Source organism: Enoplosus armatus, chromosome 24 (genome assembly GCF_043641665.1).
Source record: "Enoplosus armatus isolate fEnoArm2 chromosome 24, fEnoArm2.hap1, whole genome shotgun sequence".
Classification (NCBI taxonomy): Eukaryota; Metazoa; Chordata; class Actinopteri; order Centrarchiformes; family Enoplosidae; genus Enoplosus; species Enoplosus armatus.
In genome coordinates this window covers 8,940,690-8,955,648 of record NC_092203.1, presented here as the reverse complement: position 1 = coordinate 8,955,648, position 14,959 = coordinate 8,940,690, and the positions used below count along the sequence as shown (strand labels likewise).

Genomic DNA, 14,959 nt, shown 5'->3' with positions numbered 1-14,959 from the left:
GCAAGCCCCACCTCCCCACCGAATGGGTGAAGAGGCAGCAACAATGTGAGCAATATGGGACTGTCCGCACGCCGAGAACTGGGACCAGTGTGATAAGGGGCGCTCACAATGGGTCTGCTCAGGTGGCGCAGGTGGTCGTCTGTCATGCGCCGTGTGCTGCGCGGGAGATAGAAGGGAAGGCATTCCCACAGAGCTGGCAGTCTCCAAAGCATGCGGGAAGAAAAACCTCTGTGTGTTTGTGAGAAAGAGACAAATAGAAGGAGCGAGGATGAGCCAGTCAATATCCAGAGTCACATTTCTTTCTAAAGCACTTTTACATCTCGGTTCAACACGGAGCGATGTGCAAAAAAGGACAGAAAGGAGGTTAGGATAATATGCTAAGGTAGTGTACTGTCTTGAAATATCTCCACGGAAACCAATAAGCTCCGAACTGCGTCACCGGATGGTTTGGATGGTTAATGAACGATCCCGGTGAATGTGACATAACGGCAGCTCAGCGGTGGCGCAGCAGTTGGGGTGCAGGCCCATTTCCTCCGCAGTCAGCCGTTGTGGAGCCACGGTGCGGGAAAAAAATGCCACCTATCCATCAACCTGAGCCGAGCGGAGTGTGTTTATGGGTGTGTGTGCGTCTCTGTGAAGCTGCGCGGCGTGTTTGAAGGCGAGATAAAGCATTTAGAAGCAAGAGAGGGTGAAATTCCCCCTTGGTGGGAGTGGGTTTTAAGAACAATGTTGGAATTTATCAGCGCTTGATGTCTTCCTGCTTCCGTTCTTAATTACCTCCACCTCAAGAGAGGGAGCCAAATGTAAAATGATCTAAGCTCTGTCGCCATGATCTCAACTCCCCTGTGGGACAGAAAGATCCTTCCAAAATGTCACTGTGCAGGCAATAAAAGCCGGCTGCTGGCAAATTTACATGAGCAAATGTCAATAATTCTTTTGGCTGCTGCAGTGGAATTAGAAAGAGGAAACAGGAACTTTTTTTAATAATAAATTTCCACTCTTCAAAGTTAAGATGGTGATGTAAAGTTGCTCCTGAAAGCTTTTCTCTTGCGCTATCAAATCAATAATTAGCTGCAACAAAAGATGACATTTGCAGCGATGCAGCTAAATGTCCTTTCCGGCTATCCAAGCATCAATTAACAGCGCTCAAGTGATGTTTGGGATCGGCGTGTGTGCAGCCGTGAGGACTGTAATGACGGGTTTCAGCGACAGCTCAGCAGCCTCGGAGGACGACAGGTGAGCCAAACAGAGAGGAGGGAGCAGAAGAAGCAGAGTGAGAACATCTGATCTTTATTTGAATCAACTGTTGCAACAGGCTATAGACTCAACGCCGCAGTCAACCTTCACCGTAATGCCTGTAATTTGTCGGCTACTTGCTGTGACACTGAGAAGTTGTAATTTTCAATCACAGAGGATAATTATCGTGGCGAGAAGCTGTCGGACTTCTCTTGATCCGACCTGCCTGCTGGCTACTTCTGATACGGAAAAGGGGCCGACTGTTCTGTTGACGTTAACATGTGAAAACACAGGTATCTGCACGTACATGAGCGTTACAAACAATGTATGATTGCGTCGGCACAGAAAAAAGTAACAAAATGCTATTATTTCCCTCCCTTACCGCGTCCTATTTGTTTATAACACGGCTGCTATTGTCAAGAAAATGAAAACCCGGCTGCACAAAATTGATTCGAATCGGAGCGTGGCGGGATTATTTGTTACTTGTTTTATTAAAAGGACATTTGTAGGACTTGATAATAGAAAAAAGATGAAAGTTTGATGCAGGGAGCAGATTTCAGGTGGTCATGAGAAGCTGCAGGAGAATCCCTGTGAATTTCCTCTGCCGCCGTTCATCTGCATGCGCGCATATGTCTGTGTCTAATGAGCCTCAGCTTCGGGCGTCATGAGTAATGGGTGTCTATGGAGAGAGGTGACCGATCCAATCAGGCCTTCCTACCCAGTGGATCTGGCAGTCAAATCCCTCCCCTTATGCATCCTTGAGCACTGCTGATCCTTACAGATAATTAGAAAGACCCAGGGGGCTTATCCCTCCACCGCCCGCACTCCTCATCACCTCGTACTCTTCCTCCCTCCGTTTCCTCATTTTGTTGCATCAGCAGGGACATGTACGTACTCCTGGGGACTGGTCGGTGTGTTTGTGAATGTGTTTGCGTTGGAGGAAGGAGGAAAACTGCTCAGGGTGCACATTAGTTGGTTTTGTTTTGTTTTTTATGATGCTGGATAGTATTATGGGCTGCGCTGTTTGGTAATCACGGCGTGATGTGCTTCCCCCCCGACAAGCTCTGAGATACAAAGAATTGTGGGGCTGCATTATTAATGAAAGCCCCTGGGAAATGAAGTGCTGAACATGGATCACTACCGCATAGCCTGCTGACAGTATTAAATTCACTATAACTTAGTGTAATGTCTTTTAGTGGAAAATATAGACTGGAATGAAAGAAACTGAATCTATCGGGAGGCATTGAACGCATCAATCATTCACTATGTATCATTGCTTCTTGCCATTTAAGAGTCTTTTTAAGCCCAAGTGAAGTATATACAATATCAAACTCCTCCTATGAAATTTGCTATTCCACCTTAAGCTACAGTTGACATCCAATAGCACTTCATCATATCTGAATTCAGTATGAAATCATATTGCAGGAGTGGGGATTGTTTTGTCACACCACTATTTCCAAAGCCAGGAATGAACTGTGATCCTGTTGTTTTGTTTTTATTGTAAATATCATGAAGAAATTAAGAACTTAAACTGACATATGATGAATTAGACTCAATGCTTAATGAATATGGGGACCATCCACTTGAACCAAACTCTAACGTAACATGTTCGCCATGTCGATGAATACGCTGAAGTGAAAAATACGTTTCACCTTCAGGCTGCATCACGTTTGCTCATCAACTGTTAACAAGAACTTAAATGACGTTGTTGTCATGTCATGTCACTCTTCAGTATTTGCCTTTTCGTACAAAGCAGAATGTTTTCATCCCTCTACAGTTAATTGCTCCTTCTGTCATGCCATTTATTTACAGGATGGCAACAAGCACTGATATCTGGTATCTGAGCTCCAGTACGTTGTTTTAAAATAATATTCACTACTTGAACAAACTATAACAGTGACACCTGGAATGTCCTACATTTTTAAACATATGCGCTTTTAAATATTTAGAGGAAAAATTGAGAAAACGATGGTATTAAAAATGTATTCACAGCTTTTCTCTGTGAAAACTTTCATATGTAAATATATACCATCATCACTGGTCTTCTTACAAGCATAACGCATGCACGCCTGACTCTTCTAAGATGCTAGATGAGTATCTCTGGGGGTTTTCTGAGCATGCTCAAGGTGTATATTTAGGAGCCCCTGCCAGGCAGTTGGCTATAGTGTTTTCAATGAGGGATGAAGAGAGGCTCTCAAGCTGTATGAGGGTAATCTATACGAGACAAAGACAAGAAACAATGTGTCGGGAGGAAAAGGAAGTCCTTGGGGTGCTGCAAGGATCATGGAGAGAATGTATACTGATATCTGCTTTCTTCATACCTCGACTTCTTCTTACTTTTCAGTCCAGTACGTAGCATTTATTAAGTCTCATTTCTTTTCAGCTAGTATTTATTCAGCCATGCTATAAGTGCCAACATTGTGATAAGTGAAAGACATATTGATGTATTCATATACTGACATGCTGTCAAAATCCTACTTAGTTAGAAGTCACATATAGGACAAAATGTCGATACAAGGAACATGATCTAGAAATCCATGAAGCTTTTCGCTGTTTCGCTGGCAAACATTTAGTCCAACAAGTCAAGTCAATTTTACGCTTATAGCCCAACATCACAAATCACACATTACCTCAAGGGGCTTTACAAGCTGTGCAGCATGTGATCCTTAGATCCTCGATTCAGGATGAGGGAATAGTGCCCCCAATAAAACCCTTCTCAGAGGAGGGATCCCTCCAGTCTGGACGACTAAATATGTTGTCATTGCGCTTCAAAATGACCCAAATGAGCGTCTTCTGATCTGGCGCCCCTATGAAGATGGCATTGTTTGCCTTGTACAATGTATTTAACTGTTTTGTATGCCTGTCTTTGGATCTGTCCCCTCTTTAGTTAGGACTTGAATCAGGGAAAAACTGTTGAAACACACACTTCATCCTCCAGGTTTCCTTCCTAAGAGGGTTTACTGTATTTTAGCAACGCCACACTACAAAACAAGTCAAATCTGTCATTTTAGTGCTTAAACAAAAGAGCAATGCTGTCAGTTTTCTAGTGAGGACAGTTTCATGTCCATATCGTTGACCTGGTTGACATCCTGATAGAAAAGAGATCAAAATCCATGAAGCTTTTCAGTATTTCGCTGGCAAACATCAGGTCTTTGTCACGGGGGGGGGGGGGGGGGGGGGGGTAGGAAGGGAAAGAGATAGAGCAGGAGGAGGAAGAAGAAGTGTTAAGGCTTGGCTAATGAGTACAGCAGAGATGTGTTTGCTCAGCACGGAAGTGAATGACACGGAGGGCTCCACACTAAGCTTGACCAGATTGGATCTCCTGCCGTCGGGTGGCATCTCTGGGGAGCCACCACGGGATGTACATCTAAACACACACACCAACACACTCTCGTGTGGAAGCATACACATCTGTGTGTCCACACAAGAATATTAACACACATATGGGGCCAAAGATCAGGAGCCAAACGTAAAAGTCCCCAGATTTTCCTTTTCCTTTCCCTGACTAAGCAGCGGGGCGAGATGTCTGCTGATTTGACCAGAAAACGAAGAAGACCTTGTGTGTGTGTTTATGTGAGTTTTTCTCATCTCTTTATATGCTTGGTTTTCCATACACGTAGCTGATGTACGGCTTGTGCACACATGCTTCCATGCATATTTTACAATGTAGTGCAGTATCAAGCTCGCCTTGGAGGAATTATTTAAGGTCAATGTTCAGCGCCATCATCTGTAAAAACGCAGTCCAGAGCCGCCATGACAGCAGAGCACTGCTCTAACTGGAGGCTTTTCCTGCAGGGCATGTTGTGCTAATGTCAGTCCACGAGTTCGCCAGCGGGTGTGTTTATACGAATCGCTCCACTCCCTCATTGCTCACTAACCAAAGGCCTGAATGTGGCCTAGATACCCCGTCCAACAGTCATCCCACCTCCATCCCCCCAAAAACCAATCAAGACACTCGTCCAGACCGGGCTTCAGTGCCAAAGCCAATCATTTCACCGGCAGGACAGCGACTTGCTGAATTTATTCTACTTTCATTATGCCGAGCCTGAGGAGAGAGACTGTGAGAGGAAGACAGAGAGAGAGAAAGTGAGAGGAGAGGAGAGGGGAGCCAAATTAAAAGACTCTCGTAGCCCCGCATACACTCAGTTCCGATCCCATATTTAATTCAGTGATTGATTTGTTCATTAAAATACATCCCAAACCTAATTATTCCATTAATAATCCACAACCTAATACTCTGCATATGTGTGTGTGTGTGAGTGTGAGGGAGAGAAGGAGAAAGAGAATCAGTTAGTGAGTGATAAAGAGAAAATTGAGACAAAAGGGAGATGCAGAAACAGACAGAAAGGCGGGAAAGACGACTTTGTAGTTTTTTTTTACAACTACACAAACACACACAGGGTCACTTGAGGATATGTGGCCTGGGGGGGGGGGGTAATGTACAAGGAGATGGAGGGCAAACTCTGACCTCTGTTAACCAGAGCACATGGCCACCATGGAAACAGAGAAATTGGCAGATTTGTAAAAGGAAAGGAGACGTAGCTGCTTATGAATGAATGGAGGAAAGGAAAGGAAAGGACATAAAGGAAAGGACCTGAACAGAAAGATAGGAAAGGAGAAGAAAAGAAAGGAAAGGAAATACCGAGCCTAATAAATTAGAGGCTATTCACACAGATCTATAGAGACCTCTGTGTGTGTCCCGTATTATGTGTGTAAGTGCATGTGTGTGTCGTTATGTGAGCGTCAGTCATTGTGTGTGGCAGTGGGAGTGGGGCAGCCCTGAGTGTGGCTGTAGATTAATGGGGGCCATTATCTCAATGCCCAAAACACTCAGTGATGAAGAGTCACTGCCTGGCGACAGGCCTCGGCCAATCAATTTGCGGCGCAGCGGTCACCTGCCCGGGTCAGAGCCCACATACGGCTGGTGTTTGTGCTGTTGTTGTGGTGGTGGTGGAAAATTGCCACGACATTATGGTGAAATAGGAAACCGGAGAGCGTCCCTCGGCCTGGTTCATATAGTTAACATGGACACACTGGCCAGGCGTCATTTACAGTATATTCACTGTACTATACTAAAGTACTATATTCAAGCACTGCTTTGAGGTACTTGTACTTCAGTATTTCCAGTTTACACTTCACAGGATCGTGTAGAACATGATCAGGCCTCTGCCGTGCTTTAATTATATATATCCCAAAGTCATTTTTGTTGTGGCATTGCTTCTTTTACTTCAAGGAATAGGTAAACAATTTGGGGGAAACACTTCACTATTCACTAGAGGAGAAGATTGGTGCAACTCTCATGAATGTCTGTTTAAATGCCAGAAGCAGGTGAGCTTAGCTTAGCATAAAGACTGTAAATTAGGGGAAACACCTGGCTCTGTCAAACAAAACAAAACCTTGAAAGCTCACTAATTATTACGTTATATCTAATTTGTTTAATTTGTCCATTCCCATTTCGTTACCTCCAGACAGAGCCAGGCTAACTGTTTCCCCCTGTTTCCAGTCTTTATGCTAAGCTAAGCTAAGTGGGTGCTGGCTCCAGCTTAATGTTGAACAGACGGATATGAGAGTGGTATCAATCTTCTCATCAAACTCTCAGCAAGTGGTGGGAAAGACGAATTTCTCAAAGTTTTATAGGTGCTTTTGATAAATCCACTTTGTATTTGTTCACCGAACAGTACACAGTAAGTACGTCCTATGGCCTAAAGATATAAAGATCTTTTTCTTTGCACTCCCTTATTTTCTGGTCTGATCTTTAATTCCTTCTCTCCCTCTCTTCTGTCCTCTATCTTAACAACACCCTTTTCAAAAAACTGAAGACCAAGAGAAAATTATTCTCCCCTTTGCTGGAAAATTGTGTGTCTTCCGAAGGATGCTCTTTCTCCTGGAGGACAGGTTCCCCATCATTACCTTGAGAGCGCAAAGATCACTCAGAGAAGAGGGCTCAGAGTTATTTATTCAGCTCACATGCACAAACACACACGGGCATGTGCTCAGATACACACAGAAACACACACATAAATGGAAACACACAATAATGCTCATAGACACACCGTCTTTTTCTGGCTTGAAAAACACCTCGGGGCTACGTGATGGAGGACCTGTGAGGAGGATCCAAGCTATCTGCCTTTAATGCTGTGAGCATTTTAACTCCATGAGCTTTGGATGCTGTTAAATAGACTCCCTGCTGGAACCGGGAACACGTACCTGTATCAGTAGGGAATCAAACTGATTCACCAGAAGTTCAGTAATTTTAAGAAACTCTTCAGTTTGATTTAGTTTAGTTTTTAGCCATATTTGTGACATGGCTCTAAGGATGCCTGTCTGATGGTTGGTTGGTCTGTCCACCACTTTGGTCCACTTCTTATAACTGATCTGGGTTTCTGTGTAAATGCTCTACTGAGTAAAAGATAATCTATTCTGAAACAAATGAAGCCATGTCAGATGTTGACATTCCACATTACAAATAAGTGATGCTTCTTCTCAACTTTTACAAACCATGACCGGTCACTAAGCACCAGGTGGTGACGGTCTTTGTTGACAGAAAGGGAAGCAATAATGGAAAGGACAGGTCACTCGAAGGCTAATAGAAACAGAATAAACCCTATTGATTCCACCAAATTTATTTCACTAATTCACTCAATAAAAACAAATTATCAGTCTACAATTTCCAATCAATCAGTCAAGCACCTTCATCCACACTCTACATCAACAAGTCCCCAAAATGAACTAGAGTTATTGCAATCAATCACAATCAAACTATTTCCTGAACTGAACGTCGCAGTCTCACGTGGGTCGAGGACAGTTGTGAATAATCTTCTCTCTTGCTCTTCCTCACTTACAGAACCACAGAGAAACTGACACCCCCCTCCTGCTGCCACAGGTGAAATCGAATCCAATTATGGCAATAAGTACCTGCTTAAGTAACCTGTTCCTCAAGCTCATGGGAATCATCCATCATGAGGAACTAAAGGGTTAAGGAGCCCCCACCCCATGAAACCAAAGCTCTCATCACTGACTCAGATAGATGAAAGGAGAATATATTGTCTTTAACGAAGACCAATACGAATCAATTCCAATAGACTGACTCATAGAGGAGTCCTTTAGAGAGAGACAATGATCTGAAGAATGGCCTGTGAAGGAGTGTTAACACACTGTGGGTTCATTTATAAACATGCATCTCATGGGTTCACTGTCTTTGGCAACATTAGCATGTAAAAGAAACCTCATCTATCACACTACTGATGAGTTAAAGAGGAAAAAAGATTCATATGGAGCCTTGTGAGCAGCTGTTGACTCCTTAGGGCTGAATATTGGGCCCCCGTTTGGACCTCAGTTGTCTATTTTCATTTTCTTTTGCCAAAAGTATCAAGATGTATACCTCAAAAAACAAACAATTAATGTTAATGTTAATAAAACAACAAATTTATCCTTGTCATTTCAAATGAGCCATCTGGGGTTTTCCTGGGCTTCATGCAAATATAGTCCAGAGGGTGGTAATGCACCTGAAAGCTGTTTGGTAAAAATGCCAAAAGAAAAATAACTTTTACAGTTTAGCAGTTAAGTTGCAACAACAATCGTGTAGCAAGCTAGCTAACAACCATCCATAAGCTAACACAAACACAATACATGCCTGGTGTGGATGGAGTATGAGTGAGGAATGTGACAGGAGAACTGCGGCTGATTTCTGTGCAGTTTCACCGTCAACTTCAGCTGCCATTACCACACTTGGTCGCAATTACACTCAGCATTCTGTGATAGCGATCCAATTTGCTCAAGATGCATGAAGTAGGCACAAGTGAAGCTGCGTCATCCCTGCATTAACAGTGGCAATGACTGGTTAATATGAATCTATGGCATTGTGATAACCACTAATGTTTAACTGAGATATGTTTCCATTTTGATTAATGTTGCAATTGCTCAGCTTGTCTTGAATTTTGGCCCGCAGTAAAGCAACACAGATGCTCCGTCCGTCCACAAAGAGTATTTGGCTCGACCAGTGAAATACCTGACTGCAATTTTAATCATACCAGCACTTCTTGGAGGCATAGCTCACTGGAGGCATAAAAAGTCTATTTGCTTGACCTAAACCTCAACGGGTAGAACCACACAGAATGCACATTAGCAAACTGGCAAACTTGGACTGCACAAAAACACATCTTTTAGAAATATTAACAGTTGTTGTCGTGTCTAAAATCCTATCAGGCTGATCAGCGCCAGCAGTAAATCAGCATTTTGTCGGATAATTTTTTGCTGCTTCTGCTTCCAGAGATGATGGGGTGATGCCTCTGTATCACAGCAGATGTCTGCCTGCACAGCATGTAATAGCAGCCTAGCACCCTACTGCCATCCCAGAGTTATAACTCAGAGAAGTTAAATCTTTCCCAGCAGTTACACTATCAAGCAGTCTGGCTGCATCGCCTTCATTTGCAAACAAAACACAAATGTTCTTTGGGTAAGCAAAAGTACACACAATATTTCAAGCCTTACTGCTGTTTCAACGATCCTGAGTGCAGATTTTGTTTGGGTAGCAGAGATTGGGTCTTTAATTCGTTAATTTCTTGCGCCGTCAGTCATTTCCTGAAAGAATAATGTGTGTTGACGTGCTTCTAAGACAGAGTTCAAGGCAAACTAGGCTTGTCTGCTGCTTAACAACGCCAGTGGCCCATCATGTCATCGTGAAGGGTTGTGAAAATGATCAGCGTGTCAAGCAGTGAGGATAATTAGGATCAACAGGGGCGAATTGGAAGAGATTTATACTAAAAAGTCAAATAGACACCGTATTTGTTCTTAAAATGACACATTCATACATCAACTACTGTTCTCTGATTCTTTACGATTGCTTTGGGTTTGCAGGAAACTTGATGCAAGCCTTGACAACAATGGAAACCTGAATAAGTAACTGAAAGGTCATACAGATCAGGGACGTTGTGAAAGCTCTTTAAATAAGAATTTGAAATGTCCAAAAATATGTTTTTGCAAAAATCTGAGCTTGTCTGGGGTGACACTGGACTTGGCAAGCCTCTGCATGTCACCATCCGTCACATGCTGCCTGGGGAAAACTCTGACTCATGCGACACTAACACAAACCCATTAAATCTATTGCAACCCTCACACCTGCCAACACATACAGTACAGCATGACACACACACACACACACACACACACACACTGCTGCAGCACCACCTGAGGCCGTCCTCCTTTGACCTGATTGTAGTCACTTACCTTGGCGATTTGGACACACCAGTTGAGCAGCAGCTGCGATCCGATGTTGTCCTTGTGCTCGTGCACGTAGTCGAGGAGGCAGCCGTGGGGCATGAGCTGGGTGACCAGCTGGATGGTGGGGCTCAGGCAGACGCCCAGCAGACGCACCAGGTGGGGGTGCTCCATGCTGGCCATGATCAGAGCCTCCTGGGTGAGAGGGGGGAGCAGGACAAAGAGGGACTAAGAAGACTGTTGCATTGCATGGCTGGGAATGCGGAAGCACCCTCATCAGTTACAAACAAAACAGTTTTCTCATGACTGTAATCTTTAGCTTTCGTCGGCCAATAACGGCAAACGTAACTGAACTGAACTCCAAGCTCGGTGATCGGATGGCAAAATGCACCTTGGGAGTTGTAGTTAACGCCTCCCTCTATGTTTTTAGGATTTCACGCCGATCCAAGCCGTAGAAGAACTCCAACTGAGTCACGTGACATTCGCTATGGGAAAAATAAATCCAAGTCCAACTTCCTTGTTTAATTACAAAGTTAGAAAATGTCTCCCAATAGCTAATTTTAAATTAGTGATAAATCTAATTCTTTTGTGTCATAGAAGTATTTTCTTGGGTGTTGATATTTCTATATCAAGTCGTGTTAGGTTCTATTTTTAAAGTAGAATTCAGTGTATCTGTCCATGCATCTATTATCCATGGATACTTCTGCACTGTGTTCCCGAAGACTTCCTACTGGAGGTGGAGTTAGATGCATAAATTAAGACTTGTGGGATGATGACTACATCTGCATGCGCAGCATCTGTCTGCAGAGTATTCTCACAGTGCGAGAAAATCCTTCTTCAAAGCTGCACAAACGCAGCCTTTTTCATCAATATCTTAACACGTATAAAACACAGAGGTTCTTATTGTGAATGTTGCACCAGCGCAATTAAAACACCACAATGTGAGCGGTGCATGTTTGAGATTCCCGGTGCTGACTAATACAGAGTCACTATGTGTTTGATTTCAGCTACTTTTCACTCTTGTTTGATATGGCATGTAAATGCATTTTCTGTCTTCCCTCTCATCGCTCTCTCTGCAGCAGATGGACGTAGACGTTTGAACAGTTGGGACTCAACGTTGGGTAATTGTTATTGCGGAGCTGCAAGCAGAAGGATGTGTGGTGGTGCTGAAGTGCTATGATGGCGAGGGCTGATACTCGTGGCCGGCGTGTACGTGCATTATGGCTGAGCAGAAGCCGCACTCTGCAGTCATTGCTTAAAAACACTCACTTCAGTCCTTCTCCTCGTCTCCTATTGCCTCTCTCATTCACACACTCTCACATGCGAACACACTCTCTTGGCAGCTCTCTAAAACACTCGCGCTCACATACTCAAGGACACACACACTCTCTCTCGCCGTCTCTGCATACAGCAAATGGTCGAGGAGGTGTATATCCAGGCTTGGCCCTGGGGCAGCTGATAGATAGATGAGGTGCCTTTTTAAATTTAGATGCTAAAGAATGAGCTTAGAGGGAGAGTGGTGGTGGTGTGGGTGTGAGTAGATTAATTCTAAACAGGAGGGGGGCCATAGGCCATAGAGAGGCTTTTGGCACCATCAGCGCCCTGATTTAAACAGAGCCTCCTGGCCCAAAGTAGTGCCACTACATCTCCACTTCATAAAACCACCTGCTTCCCCCCCTAACTGCCCGACTCCAGCCACCTCTACGGCGGGCGAACCTCACACCTCAGGATCAAGAGAGGAAGAAAAAGGGAGGGAGGAAGGGGAAAGAGCGAAGGACGACATCTGTGTGCGTAACAGCAAGAAGGAGAGAGTGTTTTTATTCTCACTCTGTGATCCCAAAAGACCCGGGAGTCGTAAACTTTGTCGGGCTAAACTCCTGCGTTCTACTCTCGGAGCGAACGTTACGAGGACTTGTGTGTGTGCGTGCGATCACCAGCGTGTGCTTTGGTTTCTCTCTCATCTCCCTGAGCGCTGACCTCCATTACTGCCGGCTGACCCCGCTTTCCCATCTAGCTCACTTGCTCACTTTCCCTCACACACACACACACACACACACACAAACACACACAAACACACACTTGCACAAACACTGGGTGGTAGACTGGCAGAGCAATGCGAAACTGATGCATATTCCAGCATGTGTGTGAAAGTGGGAGTGTGTGTATGCATCAAGACACACTAAATTAGTGTACTATTAGGCCTTTGCATTTCGCATATCAAATAATCAACTCGCTCATTCAAATTCACATATTTGCCAACACAAGCAAATCACCCTGCAGCTCTCACATGCGAGGCCGCCGCCACCTGGGGAGCCTGTTGTTGCAAAGCATGCGCTGTTTGGTTATGTGTGTGTGCGTGTTTAGATGTGTGGATTTTTCGGAGTGTGTTTGGAGCTGGCACTCCAGTGGCTAGTTTCCCAGTGGCGAGGCGTGAGCCTGCCTTTAGATTGCTGTTTAACAAGCCGGCAGACAGAGCATATTGGCTCTGGATGGACAGAGACCCCCGCTGGGAGAAACAGGGGAAGAGGAAGAGGGGGAAAGGAGGGAGGTGGAGGGAAGATGCACGGTCAGAGGAGGAGGGGAAAAGAAACGGCAGCCATGTTGCATGAGGAATATGGAAAAATGAAAATCAGCAGTGTGGTTAGTAGTTGGCTAATGTTGATAGCCACAGTTGTTACCACAGTTTTCATTAACCATTCAGTGTTACCATGGTAATGCCCTGTGCATAGTATGAACTACTATCATTTTGCAAAACCTGGTGTAAAAAGGTGAGTGAAAAGAAAGACGAGGGGAAGAAAGGACGAAGGCGATAAGGTGGGAAGAACTGGAAACTCCCTTCCTCCTCTTCTTCACCCCTCTATCACTCCTGGATTCCAATAAAGCCATATCTCATAAACAAGTGATGTTTTTTAATAGAGTCTCGTTCAATACATGCCTGGCTGTACAGCCTCGCGGAGTTCACTTTATTACTGGCTCTGACTGAGATGGTACTCTCATAAGAATTTACCGCCGAATGCACAATCCCACAAAGTGACAGGCTCTGGCCATCTCTTTGACAAGGCTGAGGCTTTACGGCTCGGGCAAACACACAAACACGAACACACACGGGCCAAAGTAGACACAAATTGTTGCGATATAAATACTCACGTCCATGAACTCCACGTTGGCTTTAGGACCGGTGGTCTCGTTGAGGATTTTAATAGCCACAGGGATCTTCACTGTCTCACCTTCTGGGACCCAGATGCCCTGAAATATACAAGCAATCACCATAAATGCACTGCTCTAAGTCTCAATAAAACACCCACAGCCAGGGCCCTGATGATTATGACGGGTACGGTCTGTGTTTAACGGTGTCTTCAGCATTCCTCTGCAGGTCTGATTCAGCTAAATCAATGCCTGCACTTGCATGAACCCCCTTGTGGTAAAATCTGTGCTCTCATGATCTGTTTTTCACCGTAATATATGGTTCTTTATGAGCTGTATGGACTCTGTGGTGTCTAAATGGAGCCGCCTGCTACTAGCAAAGAGCTCGGGGTCATAATATAACTATAAATTGATGCAGGACTATGTATGCAGATATGCTGTGGTAAAATATGGCTATAAAATCAAAAAGGCCCATCAATACTGTCGTTTAGAGCTGGTGGTAGAAAAGGCAGTATTTATTCAATGAGTTTGCTGAGTTTCAGGGTGGTATGAATAATTTTGCCAAGGGCAGTGAAGTTGGCAAGCAAACAGCAGTTTCTGTTCCAGGTCCTTGAGCCGCCCTAGGCCCATGTCTGTCAGGAACCGCTGTTACAAAGGGAAATGTTTATGCTTATTGTTTAGGTTGTCAAGCAGGGTGGTGTTACTAGTGAGAGGACAGGGTCTACTGAAAGAAACTTGCCATTTAGCTGACTCACTGATGTTTGATTTACACACACACACACACACACCGACACTTGGCACTTGTAAATGCAGATCCACACACTGACCTTGTAGACCGTTCCAAAAGCCCCTGAACCCAGAATCTTGACCCTCTTCAGCTCCGTCTCCTTCAGGATCCGCAGCTGAGCCTGGTTGGGGGCCGTTCCACTGGGGGTCAGGGGCTCCACCAGCTGACAAAGCACACAAAACACATATTTAGACCGTTTATCCCACTCGTCATCTCATTTTGTGCCAAAAAACATAAAAAGCATTCCTCTCAGCTACTGCTTTTGTTGTGGAACTACTGACAACCTGAAGCGTGCCTTTCTTTTGCTGCAAGTCAAAACAGTTTTAACCTCTGGCTCTTGGCACTCTGAATGCTTAAAAAAACATTTCTTAAGAGTGTGCAGCAGGGTGAGACCGTTCCATATAAAATGATGAGTAAAAAGCAAGTCTTGGAAAGGGAAGTGCAAGGTGAACACCAAGGTGTATTTGCAGCAAAAAAATAAGCAGCAAAAAACAGCGACCGCCCTGTCCTGATAGTCATGATTTCGCAAACACACACACGTTTATGAAATACAAATAATTCAGGAGTGTGAACGTG

At 44.4% G+C, this 14,959-nt stretch overlaps 1 protein-coding gene across 1 annotated transcript in view; it reads right to left on the bottom strand.

The window, feature by feature from the left end:
• LOC139306777 (receptor tyrosine-protein kinase erbB-4-like) overlaps positions 1 to 14,959 on the bottom strand; it is a 208,854-nt gene that overhangs the window by 15,217 nt on the left and 178,678 nt on the right. Inside the window, exons 18-20 of the mRNA XM_070930730.1 lie at positions 14,424 to 14,546; positions 13,600 to 13,698; positions 10,462 to 10,647 (exon numbers count right to left, since the gene is read on the bottom strand). Coding sequence (XP_070786831.1) covers positions 10,462 to 10,647; positions 13,600 to 13,698; positions 14,424 to 14,546 — 408 coding nt within the window. The remainder of the gene's footprint in view (positions 1 to 10,461; positions 10,648 to 13,599; positions 13,699 to 14,423; positions 14,547 to 14,959) is intronic.